We start from the raw sequence: 14,397 nt of genomic DNA on the forward strand, positions 1-14,397 counted from the left end.
TTTAGAGCCCTTGAGAAGGTTATCATTTTTAAAAAAGATGGTTGGGTTACCCGAAAAGCCATTTGGAGCCCTTGAGAAGGTTATCATTTTTAAAAAAGATGGTTGGGATCCCCGAGAAGGTTTCACATTCTTAAAAAAAACATTTGGTGCCCCCGAGAAGGTTTTACATGTTAGATAAGAGAGTTGGGACCCCTGAGAAGGTTTCACATTGTTAAAAAAAGACATTTGGTACCCCCGAGAAGGTTTTTACATTCTTAAAAAAGACAGTTGGGACCCCCGAGAAGGTTTCACATTAAAAGAAAAGACATTTGGAGCCTTTGAGAAGGTTATCATTTTTAAAAAAAGATGGTTGGGATCCCCGAGAAGGTTTCACATATTAAAAAAAAAACATTTGGCGCCCCCGAGAAGGTTTTACATTTTTGATAAGACAGTTGGAACCCCTGAGAAGGTTTCACATTATTAAAAAAAGACAGTTGGCGCCCCCGAGAAGGTTTTTACATTTTTAAAAATGACAGTTGGGACCCCCGAGAAGGTTTCACATTAAAAGAAAAGACATTTGGAGCTCTTGAGAAGGTTATCATTTTTAAAAAAGTTGGTTGGGATCCCCGAGAACGTTTCACATTGTTAAAAAAAGACAGTTGGCACCCCCGGGAAGGTTTTTACATTTTTAAAAAACGCTGTTCGGACCCCTGAGAAGGTTTCACATTAAAAGGAAAGATAGTTAGGGCCCCCGAGAAGGTTTCATATTAAAAGAAAAGACATTTGAAGCCCTTGAGAAGGTTAACATTTTTAAAAAAGATGGTTGGGGCCCCCGAGAAGGTTTCACATTCTTAAAAAAAATATTTGGCGCCCCCGAGTAGGTTTTACATTTTAGATAAGACAGTTGGGACCCCCGAGAAGGTTTCACATTGTTAAAAAAAGACAGTTGGCACCCCCGAGAAGGTTTTTACATTTTTAAAAAAGACAGTTGGGACCCCCGAGAAGGTTTCACAATAAAAGGAAAGACAGTTGGGGCTCCCGAGAGAAGGTTTCACATTAAAAGAAAAGACATTTAGAGCCCTCGAGAAGGTTATCATTTTTAAAAAAGATGGTTGGAATACCCGAAAAGACACTTGGAGCCCTTGAGAAGGTTATCATTTTTAAAAAAGATGGTTGGGATCCCCGAGAAGGTTTCACATTCTTAAAAAAAAACATTTGGCCCCCCGAGAAGGTTTTACATGTTAGATAAGATATTTGGGACCCCCGAGAAGGTTTCACATTGTTAAAAAAAGACACATGGTACCCCCGAGAAGGTTTTTACATTTTTAAAAAAGACAGTTGGGACCCCCGAGAAGGTTTTTACATTTTTAAAAAAGACAGTTGGGACCCCCGAGAAGGTTTCACATTGTTAAAAAAAGACAGTTGGCACCCCCGAGAAGGTTTTTACATTTTTAAAAAAGACAATTGGGACCCCCGAGAAGGTTTCACAATAAAAGGAAAGACAGTTGGGGCTCCCGAGAAGGTTTCACATTAAAAGAAAAGACATTTAGAGCCCTTGAGAAGGTTATCATTTTTAAAAAAGATGGTTGGGAGACCCGAAAAGACATTTGGAGCCCTTGAGAAGGTTATCATTTTTAAAAAAGATGGTTGGGATCCCCGAGAAGGTTTCACATTCTTAAAAAAAACCATTTGGCGCCCCCGAGAAGGTTTTACATGTTAGATAAGATAGTTGGGACCCCCGAGACATTTAGGGCTTCCGAGAAGGTTCTACATTTTTAACATAGACATGTGAGACCCCCGAGAAGGTTTCACATTAAAAAAATGACATTTGAGACCTTCGAGATTGTTTTACATTAAAAAAAAAATGGTCGAAAGCAGACATAACTTCCCTCGCACCTAAAGTACAGTGAAAAAATTTTGCGTTGAGTTTTTACTTTACAGAATTTTGTGATGACGTCATCAACATTTTTAAAGGACACGTATATCAATTTGGATTGGAACAGTATTGTATTCCCATAAGTTTTGATGAAAATGGCTTGAGGCGTTCCTGATTTAATCAATAAAATAAATTGAAGCATTCATTAACTTTTTTGAGTCACTTGTATAAGCAAATCTAAAAAATATTAATGCAATGATAACTCGCAAGGAAAAACTCTGATAATCTGCAAATTTTGGGTAGATTTAGGAATTTAACATCTTTAAATTTCAAAAAAAGATTAATAGTGGCAAAATCAGTTTTATCTTAACAAGTAGGCCCGCCCACCCGCCCTCTCTTTTCTCAGAGGATATGTGATTTGCCAAAATAAGACTTATGTTACCAAGTAGTAGCCCCGTCCACCCGTCCTTTATTTTCTCAGAGGGTAGTACTTGCTAAGATAAGTCTTATTTTGACAAATGACTTATCCTTTGAGAAAACAGGGGCGGGTGGGCGGGGCTAGTACTTGCTCAGATAAGACTGACTTTGACGAACACAGACGGACAGACAGACGGACAGACGAAGAGACAGCTGGAGACCTATTTCAAATTGGGATTTGTGGAACTATACTTAAGGAGTCATACAAATCCTGTCGTAATAACTGACCAATTTTCTCAACTAATTTAAAAATTTATTAATAGAGTATTCGTAATTCTATTATAAATGACCCCATATCAAGAAAGCACTCGCCATAAACCTTAACGCTTTGAAAGACAATCAATCACGCCTGTCCTCTATTTCAAAAACTATAATCTAATCTATAAATTTTGTTCATTTTCAGCATATAAATATTTTAGTTTTCCACAACAGTGTCATTTCCAGACAAACCATGACCGTTATTGCTGGAAAAGTGGCCCTTGTTACTGGAGGAGCTGGCGGAATTGGTCTAGCAATGGTTAAAAACCTCGTTCAACATGGTGCGAAGGTAAAAATTAACCCTAGCGTAGGAAAAATGGGGTTTCTGGTTTTTGTTTTAGGGTGTAGCAATAGTAGACATTTCTGAGGAAGCAGGATTCAGAGCTATAAACGAAATTGTTAAAATTTTTGGCGACAATAAAGCTACTTTTATAAAAGCAGACGTTACTAAGAAAGTAGAACTCGAAGCGGTTTTCGAAACCACCATAAAAACCTATAACCAACTGGACATTGTGATTAACAATGCTGGAAAAGTGGACGAATTCGACTGGAAAAGTACCGTAGAACTGAATTTGGTGAGTCAACTTTGTCAAAAAACTAGCACTAAAGATTTGAAATTCAGGTTGCTGTTATCGAAGGTACTTATCTCGCTATGAAAAAGTATCTTCCAAAGTACAAATCTGGAGATGAAGGTCTTATAGTTAATACGGCTTCAACTTGTGGTTTCCATACGTTCCAAGTAGCTCCGATTTATTGCACTACGAAACATGGATTGATTGGTTTAGGGAAAGCTTTGGGTGGTGAAGAATTTTACAAAAAATATCAAGTACGTGTCATCACGATTTGCCCAGGGTTAGTAAGCACACCGTTGTCTGAACGACCAGATGGTTTTTTATTCCCGGAACTGAAAGATCTAGAATTTAGTACCGTAAGCTTAGTAGCGCAGGCGTAAGTAAGCGTGGTACTTCGTGGTACCGGAATTGTAAACGTGCTTTTAGCCCGGAACGCATAGGAGAAGGGCTGATTGAAGCTATCAAGAAGGGCAAAAGTGGATCGTTGTGGATGATTGAAGAAGATAAACCCGCGTACGAAGTTGTGGTACCTCACTACAAAACCATGAAAGTTTAAGTACCTACATATAATGTAGAAAAATATATGTACTAGAGCAATAAACCAAGTTTTTTTTTTAAATGTTCCATTATCATAACTTACAATACAGAAAAACATATTGACGTAAAGAACGCAGGTCTGAGCTATCAATTGATGCACTTTATTATCACTTACGAGTTTCATATCTTAAGAAAAAAAATTACAAAAACGAACTCATAAACAAGTTAGTCGTCTGAGAACACTAATGTCGAGACAAGAAATGGATTCTGTTGTTCGAAAAGTGGCTTTCATTACTGGGGGCGCCGGAGGCATTGGTCTAGCTATGGTTAAACACCTTCTTAAAAATGGAGCAAAAGTAAATAGCCAAAATAGTACGAACATGTTCTAGAATTCTTTCAGGGTGTAGCAATCGTAGATTCTTCTGAAGACGCCGAAAGCAGAATCGTCGACGAAATCGCAACCGTTTTTGGCAAAGACAAAGTTGTATTTATTAAGGCAGATGTCACAGTTAAGGAAGAACTAGAAGGTAAAATTTTCTATTAGTGCATGATACGACGACGTTCAATGATTTTCTAGGAGCTTTTGACAAAACTATAGAAATTTATCAACAACTGGATATCGTCATCAACAACGCTGGAATAGTGGATGAAGTTAACTGGAAGAGAGTAGTGGCCGTAAATCTGGTAAGTTTCCTGGTCACCAAAACAAGTCTAAAGTCGCATTCGTAGTGCGCCGTAATGGAAGGATCTTATTTGGCCATGCAAAACTACTTTCCAAAGTATAAATCTGGAGAGGAAGGTGTCATTGTCAACACAGCTTCCATCTGCGCCTTTCGAACAATGTCAGTCGGTCCTAGTTACTGTACAACTAAGCACGGGTTAATCGGGTTTGCAAAAGCTGTGGGTGACGAAGAATTTTACAAAAATTATAAAGTTCGCGTTTTGACCATTTGTCCAGGGTTGGTGGACACTCCGATCATCAAAAACCAGAAAGTGCTTTGGTCTCCAGAATTACATGAAAAGCAACTGGCAGATATAAATTCTGTTTTGCAGTCGTAAGTATGCGTACCTAAGTGTTGGAAGTCAAAACTGGATTGTTAAACTTTTGTAGACCAGACCGTGTGGGAGAAGCACTCATTGAAATTATTAAGAAGGGTAAAAATGGGTCTTTTTGGGTCGTTGAAGAGGATGAACCTGCGTACGAGATTGTAGTACCGTGTTACAGAACCATGAAAGTTTGATCATTAATCGATTCAGTGGTTCTTAAATGAGAAATAAAAACTAGCAAATACTTTGAGTTTTATTACACTGTTGGCCTTTTACGGGTTATCGAAGAAGATAAACCTGGTCATGACTGTGCAACTCCTCATTACAGAACTATAAAAAGTAGATAATTCTAGGTGAATGTTTGTCTCAAAATCATAACAATCGTGGGTGTTCTCTAACCTCAAAAATTGTTTAAAAATGTCTTATCAAATGCGATAACTTTTTATTCGTTAACAGTTCTAAATATTTAATTCAAGATCAAATTAAGTACCATTTATTCATCACTCTCACTGGAAAAACAATGGACTTTGTTGCTGGAAAAGTGGCCCTTGTTACTGGAGGGGCCGGAGGGATCGGTCTTGCTATAGTTAAAAGTCTTCTTCAACATGGCGCAAAGGTAAGGTACTCACCAAAAGTACCTAAGTTAATTTTTGATTACAGGGAATAGGGATTGTAGATATTTCTGACGAAACAGGACGCAAAGCTATGGAAATAGTTGGCCAGAATAAAGTTATTTTTATAAAAGCAGACGTTACAAAGAAATCAGAACTAGAAGGTACCACCTTTATTTAAGTATATATATTTCTAAACTGGTTGTTATGTATGTTAGGTGCTTTTGAAACTACCATACAGACGTACAAGCAACTAGATATTGTAATTAACAATGCCGGAGTGGTCGACGAACATGGCTGGAAAAACGCAATAGCCCTGAATTTGGTACTCAAGGGCTCCAAATGTCTTTCTAGGTTTCCCAAGCATCTTTTTTAAAAATGATAACCTTCTCAAGGGCTTCAAATATCTTTTCGGGTATCCCAACCATCTTTTTTAAAAATGATAACCTTCTCAAGGGCTCCAAATGTCTTATCTTTTAATGTGAAACCTTCTCTGGGGCGCCAAAATGTTTTTTTTTAACAATGTGAAACCTTCTCGGGGATCACAACCAACTTTTTTAAAAATGATAACCTTCTCAAGGGCTCCAAATGTCTATTCTTTTAATGTGAAACCTTCTCGGGGGCCCCAACTGTCTTTGCTTTTAATGTGAAACCTTCTCGGGGGTCCGAATTGTCTTTTTTAAAAATGTAAAAACCTTCTCGGGGGTGTCAAATGTCTTTTTTTAACAATGTGAAACCTTCTCGGGGGTCCCAACTATCTTATCTAAAATGTAAAACCTTCTCGGGGGCACCAAACGTTTTTTTTAAGAATATGAAACCTTCTCGGGGATCCCAACCATTACAAGGAAGAAGGTTTTACATTAAAAGAAAAGACATTTAGGGCTCCAGAGAAGGTTTTATATTTAAAAAAAAAACAGTTGGGGCCCCCGAGAAGGTTTCACATCTTTAAAAAAAGACATTTGGGACCCCCGAGAAGGTTCTACATTTTTAAAAACACAGTTGAGGCCATCGAGAAGGTTTTACATTTTTAAAAAGACATTTAGGGCTTCCGAGAAGGCTCTACATTTTTAACATAGACAGGTGAGACCCCCGAGAAGATTTCACATTAAAAAAATGACATTTGGGACCTTCGAGAATGTTTTACATTAAAAAAAAATGGTCGAAAACAGACAGAACTTCCCCTGGCACCTAAAGTACAGTGAAACATATCCGACAATTTTGCGTTGAGTTTTTACTTTACAGAATTTTGTGATGACGTCATCAACATTTTTAAAGGACACGTATATCAATTTGGATTGGAACAGTATTGTATTGCCATAAGTTTCTATGAAAATAGCTTGAGCCGTTCCTGATTTGCAATGATAACTCACAAGAAAAAACTCTGATATTCTGCAAATTTTGGGTAGATTTAGGAATTTAACATCTTTAAATTTCAAAAAAAGATTAATAGTGGCAAAATCAGTTTTATCTTAACAAGTAGGCCCGCCCACCCGCCCTCTCTTTTCTCAGAGGATATGTGATTTGCCAAAATAAGACTTATGTTACCAAGTACTAGCCCCGTCCACCCGTCCTTTATTTTCTCAGAGGGTAGTACTTGCTAAGATAAGTCTTATTTTGACAAATGACTTATCCTCTGAGAAAACAGGGGCGGGTGGGCGGGGCTAGTACTTGCTCAGATAAGACTGACTTTGACGAACACAGACGGACAGACGAAGAGACAGCCGGAGACCTATTTCAAATTGGGATTTGTGGAACTATACTTAAGGAGTCATACAAATCCTGTCGTAATAACTGACCAATTTTCTCAACTAATTTAAAAATTTATTAATAGAGTATTCGTAATTCTATTATAAATGACCCCATATCAAGAAAGTACTCGCCATAAACCTTAACAGCTTTGAAAGACAATCAATCACGCCTGTCCTCTATTTCAAAAACTATAATCTAATACTATAAATTTTGTTCATTTTCAGCATATAAATATTTTAGTTTTCCACAACAGTGTCATTTCCAGACAAACCATGACCGTTATTGCTGGAAAAGTTGCCCTTGTTACTGGAGGAGCTGGCGGAATTGGTCTAGCAATGGTTAAAAACCTGGTTCAACATGGTGCGAAGGTAAAAATCAACCATAGAGTAGGGAAAAATGGGGTCTCTGGTTTTTGTTTTAGGGCGTCGCAATAGTAGACATTTCTGAAGAAGCAGGATTCAGAGCTATAAACGAAATTGTTAAAATTTTTGGCGAGAATAAAGCTACTTTTATAAAAGCAGACGTTACTGAGAAAACAGAACTCGAAGCAGTTTTCGAAACCACCATAAAAACCTATAACCAACTGGACATTGTGATTAACAATGCTGGAAAAGTGGACGAATTCGACTGGAAGAGTACCGTCGAACTGAATTTGGTGAGTCAACTTTGTCAAAAAACTAGCACTAAAAATTTGAAATTCAGGTTGCTGTTATCGAAGGTACTTATCTCGCTATGAAAAAGTACCTTCCAAAGTACAAATCTGGAGATGAAGGTCTTATAGTTAATACGGCTTCAACTTGTGGTTTCCATACGTTCCAAGTAGCTCCGATTTATTGCACTACGAAACATGGATTGATTGGTTTAGGGAAAGCTTTGGGTGGTGAAGAATTTTACAAAAAATATCAAGTACGTGTCATCACGATTTGCCCAGGGTTAGTAAGCACACCGTTGTCTGAACGACCAGATGGTTTTTTATTCCCGGAACTGAAAGATCTAGAATTTAGTACCGTAAGCTTAGTAGCGCAGGCGTAAGTAAGCGTGGTACTTCGTGGTACCGGAATTGTAAACGTGCTTTTAGCCCGGAACGCATAGGAGAAGGGCTGATTGAAGCTGTCAAGAAGGGCAAAAGTGGATCGTTGTGGATGATTGAAGAAGATAAACCCGCGTACGAAGTTGTGGTACCTCACTACAAAACCATGAAAGTTTAAGTACCTACATATAATGTAGAAAAATATATGTACTAGAGCAATAAACCAAGTTTTTTTTTTTAAATGTTCCATTATCATAACTTACAATACAGAAAAACATATTGACGTAAAGAACGCAGGTCTGAGCTATCAATTGATGCACTTTATTATCACTTACGAGTTTCATATCTTAAGAAAAAAAATTGCAAAAACGAACTCATAAACAAGTTAGTCGTCTGAGAACACTAATATCGACACAAGAAATGGATTCTGTTGTTCGAAAAGTGGCTTTCATTACTGGGGGCGCCGGAGGCATTGGTCTAGCTATGGTTAAACACCTTCTTAAAAATGGAGCAAAAGTAAATAGCCAAAATACTACGAACATGTTCTAGAATTCTTTCAGGGTGTAGCAATCGTAGATTCTTCTGAAGACGCCGAAAGCAGAATCGTCGACGAAATCGCAACCGTTTTTGGCAAAGACAAAGTTGTATTTATTAAGGCAGATGTCACAGTTAAGGAAGAACTAGAAGGTAAAATTTTCTATTAGTGCATGATACGACGACGTTCAATGATTTTCTAGGAGCTTTTGACAAAACTATAGAAATTTATCAACAACTAGATATCGTCATCAACAACGCTGGAATAGTGGATGAAGTTAACTGGAAGAGAGTAGTGGCCGTAAATCTGGTAAGTTTCCTGGTCACCAAAACAAGTCTAAAGTCGCATTCGTAGTGCGCCGTAATGGAAGGATCTTATTTGGCCATGCAAAACTACTTTCCAAAGTATAAATCTGGAGAGGAAGGTGTCATTGTCAACACAGCTTCCATTTGCGCCTTTCGAACAATGTCAGTCGCTCCTAGTTACTGTACAACTAAGCACGGGTTAATCGGGTTTGCAAAAGCTGTGGGTGACGAAGAATTTTACAAAAATTATAAAGTTCGCTTTTTGACAATTTGTCCAGGGTTGGTGGACACTCCGATTATCAAAAACCAGAAAGTGCTTTGGTCTCCAGAATTACGTGAAAAGCAAGTGGGAGATTTAAATTCTGTTTTGCAGTCGTAAGTATGCGTACCTAAGTGTTGGAAGTCAAAGTTGGATTGTCAAACTTTTGTAGACCAGACCGTGTGGGAGAAGCACTCATTGAAATTATTAAGAAGGGTAAAAATGGGTCTTTTTGGGTCGTTGAAGAGGATGAACCTGCGTATGAGATTGTAGTACCGTGTTACAGAACCATGAAAGTTTGATCATTAATCGATTCAGCGGTTCTTAAATGAGAAATAAAAACTAGCAAATATTTTGAGTTTTATTCACTGTTGGCCTTTTATGGGTTATCGAAGAAGATAAACTTGGTCATGACTGTGCAATCTCTCATTACAGAACTATAAAAAGTAGATAATTCTAGGTAAATGTTTGTCTCAAAATCATAACAATCGTGAGTGTTCTCTAACCTCAAAAATTGTTTAAAAGTGTGTAATCAAATGCGATAACTTTTTGTCCAAACAGTTGAAAATATTTAGTTTTCAAGATCAAATTAAGTACCATTTATTCATCACTCTCACTGGAAAAACAATGGACTTTGTAGCTGGAAAAGTGGCCCTTGTTACTGGAGGGGCCGGAGGGATCGGTCTTGCTATAGTTAAAAGTCTTCTTCAACATGGCGCTAAGGTAAGGTACTCACCAAAAGTACCTAAGTTAATTTTTGATTTCAGGGAATAGGGATTGTAGATATTTCTGACAAAGCAGGACGCAAAGCTATGGAAATAGTTGGCGAGAATAAAGTTATTTTTATAAAAGCAGACGTTACAAAGAAAGCAGAACTAGAAGGTACCACCTTTATTTAAGTATATATATTTTTAAACTGGTTGTTATGTATGTTAGGTGCTTTTGAAACTACCATACAGACGTACAAGCAACTAGATATTGTAATTAACAATGCCGGAGTGGTCGACGAACATGGCTGGAAAAACGCAATAGCTTTGAATTTGGTACGACATTTCGTTACAAAAATAGTCACTAATATTTAAATTTAACTAGGTTGCTGTTGTCGAAGGGACTTATCTCGGAATGCAGAAGTACCTTCCAAAGTACCGATCCGGCGAAGAAGGTCTTATAATCAACACAGCTTCGGTTTGTGGTTTCCAGGCTTTCCAAATCGCGCCTGTGTATTGTGCAACCAAACATGCCTTAATAGGTTTAGGAAAAGCCCTAGGTGGAGACGAATTTTACAAAAGGTATAAAGTACGCGTTGTTACGATTTGTCCAGGTTTGGTAAGAACATCGATGTCTCAAGATTCAAGCGGATTTTTATTCCCAGAGGTGAAAGACGAGGAATTTGGTTCCGTGTGGTCGATAACACAGGAGTAAGTACGCTTGTTACTATATAGTACTGATTTAAAAACCTGATTGTAGACCAGAACGCATAGGTGAAGGACTGATTGAAGCCATCAAGAAGGGCAAAAACGGGTCGTTGTGGGTTATTGAAGAGGATGAACCAGCACATGAAGTGGTAGTACCGGAACACAGAACCATGAAAGTTTAAATATCTAACGTACTGAAATTTTTTTTTAAACAAAATATAATCTAAAGGATTAGAGGGGTTTTTCTTTAGTGTTAAATAAGTGATAAACACAAATTGTTTTTGTGGGTTATCGAAAACATGATAGTACCGTCTATTTTAAAAGATTATTTTTACCCATCTTATCAAATGCGATAACTTCTTGTTAATAAATCATGTTCTTAAATATTAGTTTTCACGTTCAAACTATCACTTATTGGTCAGAACAGGATGGACTTTATCGCTGGAAAAGTAGTACTTATTACTGGAGGAGCAGGGTCTATCGGCCTTGCCATCGTTAAAAACCTTCTCAACCATGGCGCAAAAGTAGGTACCAACCAACTACAAACCCATTTAATTTTTTATTTTAGGGAGTAGCAATAGTAGACATTTCTGAGGAAGCAGGACGCAAAGCTGTCACCGAAGTTGTGAACATTTTTGACCAGAAAAGAATTACTTTCATAAAAACAGACATTACAAATAAAACAGAACTGGAAGGTAGTACTTTTTATTTATATTGACTTTGTGTAACTAAGTACTTCAGGAGCCTTCGAAACGACTATAAAAAAATACAAACATTTGGATATTGTGATTAACAATGCTGGAATATTGGACGAAATTGAATGGAAAAACACAATAGCAGTGAATTTGGTGAGAATTTTCTTGATAAAATTAAACACTAATAAATGTTTGAGTTTAGGTAGCTGTTATCGAAGGCACTTATCTCGCTATGCAGAAGTACCTTCCGAAATACAAATCCGGAGAAGAAGGTCTTATAATCAACACAGCTTCAATTTGTGGTCTTCATTCTTTCCAAATAAATCCTGTTTACTGCGCAACAAAACATGGCTTGATTGGGTTAGGGAAAGCTCTTGGTGGTGACGAATTTTACAAAAAATATAAAGTACGCGTTCTTACGATTTGTCCAGGTTTAATGAACACCCCTATTTCTGGACGAGCAGATGGCTTTTTGTTTCCAGAAGTGTTGGAGAAGGAAGTTAGTGCCGTCTGTTTAGTAGCACAGGCGTAAGTATACGTAGTACCGCAAGTACTGACTCTGTAAACTCATTTGTAGTCCAGAACGTGTGAGCGAGGGATTAATTGAAGCCATCCAAAAGGGTAAAAATGGCTCTTTGTGGGTTATTGAAAATAACGAACCTGTGTATGAAGTTGTGGTACCTCAGCACAAAACCATGAAAGTTTAACTAAGCAACCAACAATACACCCAATATAGAAATACTCTTTTTTTTGTAATTTTTTCTCAATTTACGCAGTAGACGACGCATAAATTATTGTAATTTGTACTTCATTACCATTTGTATGAATCCATAGTTTGAAAGGGTCTTAAGGTCGCACCGGTAGAATTTTTATCAATAAAACAATAGAAGCGAATTGTGTTTTTGTAAAGGTGGGTTTGGTAGGAGCTATGGATTGTATAGCGGGAAAAGTAGCCCTTATTACTGGAGGAGCTGGAGGGATTGGGCTTGCCGTGGTTAAAAACCTCCTTCAACATAACGCAAAGGTAAGCCCTTTCAAAATCAAAACATTTTTTTTAAATTTTTTTACAGGGTGTGTCAATAGTGGATATTTCTGAACAAGCAGGACATCGAGCGGTGGCTGAAATAGTTAACCGTTTTGAAGAGACCAAAATCACTTTCATAAAAGCGGACGTCACAAAGATTCTAGAACTAGAAGGCGCTTTTGAAACGACTATAAAAAAGTACCAGCAGCTGGATATTGTGATCAATAATGCCGGACAGGTGGATGAGTTTGACAGGAAAGGGACGGTCGAAGTGAATTTGGTGAGTACTTGGTGGATAAAAATCCGCACTAAGCAGTACTTTCGTTTAGATTGCTGTTATTGAAGGGACATATCTGGCTATGCAGAAGTACCTACCAAAATACAAGTCGGGAGAAGAAGGTCTTGTAATCAACGTGGCTTCAGTTGGTGGCTTACATACCTTCCAAGTAACTCCTATTTACTGTACCACTAAACACGGATTGATAGGTTTAGGGAGAAGTCTAGGTGGAAGCGAGTTTTACAAAACATATAAAGTACGCATTGTTACAGTGTGCCCAGGTTTGGTACGTACTCCAATGTCTGACGGATCAGGCAGATTTGTTTTTCCAGAACTGAAAGCCCGGGAATTTGGTGGTGCGAATTTAATCGTACAGGAGTAACTATGAGTAGTACTTTTAGTTCCATAACGACTGTGACTATGATTTTTAGACCAGAACGCATAGGCCAGGAAATGATTGAAGTTATTAATAAAGGAAAAAACGGATCCTTGTGGGTTATTGAAAACAATGTACCCGCATATGAAGTTGTAGTACCGCACTACAGAACCATGACAAAATAATTCATGTATTAGAAACAATTACCAGTAATAAATTTTTATTTTTATCAAATGTCAATTATTATCTATAATAAATTAACGCACACAGCGCAGCTGTGCGTCACCAGTTTTACCTTCTTATCAGTTATAATTATCATATCTTAACAAAAAATTTACATAACACAAGCTGGTAGTGAGACACGAACATGGATTCTGTTGTTGGAAAGGTGGTTCTCATTACTGGTGGTGCCGGAGACATTGGTCTAGCTATGGTTAAACAACTTCTACAGAATGGAGCAAAAGTAAACACCCAAAATAGTACCAACGAGTTTTAGAATACCTTTCAGGGTGCAGCAATCGTCGATATTTCTGAAGAAACCAGAATCGTCGACGAAATCGCAGACGTTTTTGGTAAAGACAAAGTTGCGTTTATTAAGGCAGATATCACAGTCAAGGAAGAACTAGAAGCAGCTTTTGACAAAACCATACAAATTTATCAACAACTGGATATCGTTATTAATAATGCTGGAATCGTGGACGAAGTTAACTGGAGGAAAGCCGTGGCAGTAAATCTGGTAAGTATTCTGGTCACCAAAACAAGTCTAAAGTTGATTTGTAGAGCGCCGTAATGGAAGGGTCCTATTTGGCCATGCAGAACTACCTCCCAAAGTACAAATCTGGAGAGGAAGGTGTCATAGTCAATACAGCTTCCATCTGCGCATTTCAAGCAGTGGCAGTTGCTCCTACTTACTGTACCACCAAACACGGGTTAATCGGTTTGGGGAAAGCTTTGGGTGACGACGAATTTTACAAAAATTATAAAGTTCGCGTTTTGACAATTTGTCCAGGGTTAGTGGACACTCAGATATTAAAAAATCCGGTACTGCTTTGGTCTCCAGAATTGCAACAAAAGCAAGTTGGGGGGTTGAATTCGGTTATGCAGTCGTAAGTACGCGTCAATTATTGAAACTAAGAATTGTATTATAACAATTTTATAGACCAGACCGTGTGGGAGAAGCACTCATTGACATTATTAAGAGGGGCAAAAATGGGTCGTTTTGGGTTAGTGAAGAGGGTGAACGTGCCTACGAGATTGTAGTACCTCATTATAGAACCATGAAGGTGTAAATATTTTAGATTTGAATTGTTTCGAATAAAGCTATAGTCACGGTTTCTTATCTTTTACTAAATTAATCAGCTAAGGTGTAAAACTA

At 37.8% G+C, this 14,397-nt stretch overlaps 7 protein-coding genes across 8 annotated transcripts; all 7 read left to right on the forward strand.

Moving 5' to 3' along the window:
* The first annotated feature begins 2,436 nt into the window (after nt 1-2,436).
* Nucleotides 2,437-3,726, forward strand: LOC135124792 (15-hydroxyprostaglandin dehydrogenase [NAD(+)]-like). Its single transcript, XM_064050008.1, has 4 exons — nt 2,437-2,879; nt 2,932-3,165; nt 3,213-3,538; nt 3,589-3,726. The coding sequence occupies exons 1-4, from the start codon at nt 2,784-2,786 to the stop codon at nt 3,716-3,718; spliced, it is 786 nt and encodes a 261-aa protein (XP_063906078.1). The 5' UTR covers nt 2,437-2,783; the 3' UTR covers nt 3,719-3,726.
* A 184-nt stretch (nt 3,727-3,910) lies between these two features.
* On the forward strand, nt 3,911-4,990 carry LOC135124793 (15-hydroxyprostaglandin dehydrogenase [NAD(+)]-like). Its single transcript, XM_064050009.1, has 5 exons — nt 3,911-4,055; nt 4,100-4,226; nt 4,277-4,383; nt 4,429-4,754; nt 4,811-4,990. Exons 1-5 carry the CDS (start codon nt 3,945-3,947, stop codon nt 4,938-4,940), a joined length of 801 nt encoding a protein of 266 aa, XP_063906079.1. The 5' UTR covers nt 3,911-3,944; the 3' UTR covers nt 4,941-4,990.
* Nucleotides 4,991-5,111: 121 nt separating this feature from the next.
* Nucleotides 5,112-8,346, forward strand: LOC135125238 (15-hydroxyprostaglandin dehydrogenase [NAD(+)]-like). 2 transcript variants are annotated; one of them, XM_064050674.1, is made up of 7 exons: nt 5,112-5,362; nt 5,407-5,521; nt 5,576-5,711; nt 7,372-7,474; nt 7,528-7,761; nt 7,809-8,134; nt 8,185-8,346. In XM_064050674.1, the coding sequence occupies exons 1-7, from the start codon at nt 5,267-5,269 to the stop codon at nt 8,312-8,314; spliced, it is 1,140 nt and encodes a 379-aa protein (XP_063906744.1). In that variant the 5' UTR covers nt 5,112-5,266; the 3' UTR covers nt 8,315-8,346. The 2 variants fall into 2 exon arrangements, with proteins under 2 accessions (XP_063906744.1, XP_063906743.1); XM_064050673.1 differs by having other exon boundaries at nt 5,576-5,682; nt 7,331-7,474.
* A 164-nt stretch (nt 8,347-8,510) lies between these two features.
* On the forward strand, nt 8,511-9,587 carry LOC135125247 (15-hydroxyprostaglandin dehydrogenase [NAD(+)]-like). The gene is made up of 5 exons (XM_064050687.1): nt 8,511-8,652; nt 8,697-8,823; nt 8,874-8,980; nt 9,026-9,351; nt 9,408-9,587. Exons 1-5 carry the CDS (start codon nt 8,557-8,559, stop codon nt 9,535-9,537), a joined length of 786 nt encoding a protein of 261 aa, XP_063906757.1. The 5' UTR covers nt 8,511-8,556; the 3' UTR covers nt 9,538-9,587.
* An 82-nt stretch (nt 9,588-9,669) lies between these two features.
* LOC135125250 (15-hydroxyprostaglandin dehydrogenase [NAD(+)]-like) lies at nt 9,670-10,960 on the forward strand. The gene is made up of 6 exons (XM_064050690.1): nt 9,670-9,759; nt 9,819-9,958; nt 10,003-10,117; nt 10,172-10,278; nt 10,328-10,653; nt 10,703-10,960. The coding sequence occupies exons 2-6, from the start codon at nt 9,863-9,865 to the stop codon at nt 10,830-10,832; spliced, it is 774 nt and encodes a 257-aa protein (XP_063906760.1). The 5' UTR covers nt 9,670-9,759; nt 9,819-9,862; the 3' UTR covers nt 10,833-10,960.
* Nucleotides 10,961-11,030: 70 nt separating this feature from the next.
* LOC135125249 (15-hydroxyprostaglandin dehydrogenase [NAD(+)]-like) lies at nt 11,031-12,239 on the forward strand. Its single transcript, XM_064050689.1, has 5 exons — nt 11,031-11,174; nt 11,219-11,345; nt 11,392-11,498; nt 11,548-11,873; nt 11,923-12,239. The coding sequence occupies exons 1-5, from the start codon at nt 11,079-11,081 to the stop codon at nt 12,050-12,052; spliced, it is 786 nt and encodes a 261-aa protein (XP_063906759.1). The 5' UTR covers nt 11,031-11,078; the 3' UTR covers nt 12,053-12,239.
* Nucleotides 12,240-12,259: 20 nt separating this feature from the next.
* On the forward strand, nt 12,260-14,347 carry LOC135124818 (uncharacterized). Its single transcript, XM_064050041.1, has 8 exons — nt 12,260-12,369; nt 12,416-12,649; nt 12,699-13,024; nt 13,078-13,205; nt 13,382-13,485; nt 13,531-13,758; nt 13,803-14,128; nt 14,182-14,347. The coding sequence occupies exons 1-8, from the start codon at nt 12,274-12,276 to the stop codon at nt 14,309-14,311; spliced, it is 1,572 nt and encodes a 523-aa protein (XP_063906111.1). The 5' UTR covers nt 12,260-12,273; the 3' UTR covers nt 14,312-14,347.
* The last annotated feature ends 50 nt before the right edge of the window (nt 14,348-14,397 follow it).

The sequence above is a fragment of the Zophobas morio genome, unplaced genomic scaffold (assembly GCF_036711695.1).
Source record: "Zophobas morio isolate AGI-343-1 ecotype UQ-CSIRO unplaced genomic scaffold, CSIRO_AGI_Zmor_V1 ptg000008l, whole genome shotgun sequence".
Taxonomy (NCBI): Eukaryota; Metazoa; Arthropoda; class Insecta; order Coleoptera; family Tenebrionidae; genus Zophobas; species Zophobas morio.

Excerpts from the sequence above, each read along its gene's own strand:
- LOC135124792 (XM_064050008.1), top strand. The coding sequence starts at position 2,784 with ATGACCGTTATTGCTGGAAAAGTGGCCCTTGTTACTGGAGGAGCTGGC. Across the intron at positions 2,880-2,931 it reads TCGTTCAACATGGTGCGAAG|GGTGTAGCAATAGTAGACAT; the intron begins GTAAAAATTAAC and ends TTTTTGTTTTAG. Across the intron at positions 3,539-3,588 it reads GTAAGCTTAGTAGCGCAGGC|CCCGGAACGCATAGGAGAAG; the intron begins GTAAGTAAGCGT and ends ACGTGCTTTTAG.
- LOC135124793 (XM_064050009.1), top strand. The coding sequence starts at position 3,945 with ATGTCGAGACAAGAAATGGATTCTGTTGTTCGAAAAGTGGCTTTCATT. Across the intron at positions 4,227-4,276 it reads AGTTAAGGAAGAACTAGAAG|GAGCTTTTGACAAAACTATA; the intron begins GTAAAATTTTCT and ends ATGATTTTCTAG. Across the intron at positions 4,384-4,428 it reads GAGTAGTGGCCGTAAATCTG|TGCGCCGTAATGGAAGGATC; the intron begins GTAAGTTTCCTG and ends TCGCATTCGTAG.
- LOC135125238 (XM_064050673.1), top strand. The coding sequence starts at position 5,267 with ATGGACTTTGTTGCTGGAAAAGTGGCCCTTGTTACTGGAGGGGCCGGA. Across the intron at positions 7,762-7,808 it reads GTACCGTCGAACTGAATTTG|GTTGCTGTTATCGAAGGTAC; the intron begins GTGAGTCAACTT and ends TTTGAAATTCAG. Across the intron at positions 8,135-8,184 it reads GTAAGCTTAGTAGCGCAGGC|CCCGGAACGCATAGGAGAAG; the intron begins GTAAGTAAGCGT and ends ACGTGCTTTTAG.
- LOC135125247 (XM_064050687.1), top strand. The coding sequence starts at position 8,557 with ATGGATTCTGTTGTTCGAAAAGTGGCTTTCATTACTGGGGGCGCCGGA. Across the intron at positions 8,824-8,873 it reads AGTTAAGGAAGAACTAGAAG|GAGCTTTTGACAAAACTATA; the intron begins GTAAAATTTTCT and ends ATGATTTTCTAG. Across the intron at positions 9,352-9,407 it reads TTAAATTCTGTTTTGCAGTC|ACCAGACCGTGTGGGAGAAG; the intron begins GTAAGTATGCGT and ends AAACTTTTGTAG.
- LOC135125250 (XM_064050690.1), top strand. The coding sequence starts at position 9,863 with ATGGACTTTGTAGCTGGAAAAGTGGCCCTTGTTACTGGAGGGGCCGGA. Across the intron at positions 9,959-10,002 it reads TTCTTCAACATGGCGCTAAG|GGAATAGGGATTGTAGATAT; the intron begins GTAAGGTACTCA and ends TTTTGATTTCAG. Across the intron at positions 10,279-10,327 it reads ACGCAATAGCTTTGAATTTG|GTTGCTGTTGTCGAAGGGAC; the intron begins GTACGACATTTC and ends AAATTTAACTAG.
- LOC135125249 (XM_064050689.1), top strand. The coding sequence starts at position 11,079 with ATGGACTTTATCGCTGGAAAAGTAGTACTTATTACTGGAGGAGCAGGG. Across the intron at positions 11,346-11,391 it reads AAATAAAACAGAACTGGAAG|GAGCCTTCGAAACGACTATA; the intron begins GTAGTACTTTTT and ends TAAGTACTTCAG. Across the intron at positions 11,874-11,922 it reads GTCTGTTTAGTAGCACAGGC|TCCAGAACGTGTGAGCGAGG; the intron begins GTAAGTATACGT and ends ACTCATTTGTAG.
- LOC135124818 (XM_064050041.1), top strand. The coding sequence starts at position 12,274 with ATGGATTGTATAGCGGGAAAAGTAGCCCTTATTACTGGAGGAGCTGGA. Across the intron at positions 13,025-13,077 it reads GCGAATTTAATCGTACAGGA|ACCAGAACGCATAGGCCAGG; the intron begins GTAACTATGAGT and ends TATGATTTTTAG. Across the intron at positions 13,759-13,802 it reads AAGCCGTGGCAGTAAATCTG|AGCGCCGTAATGGAAGGGTC; the intron begins GTAAGTATTCTG and ends GTTGATTTGTAG.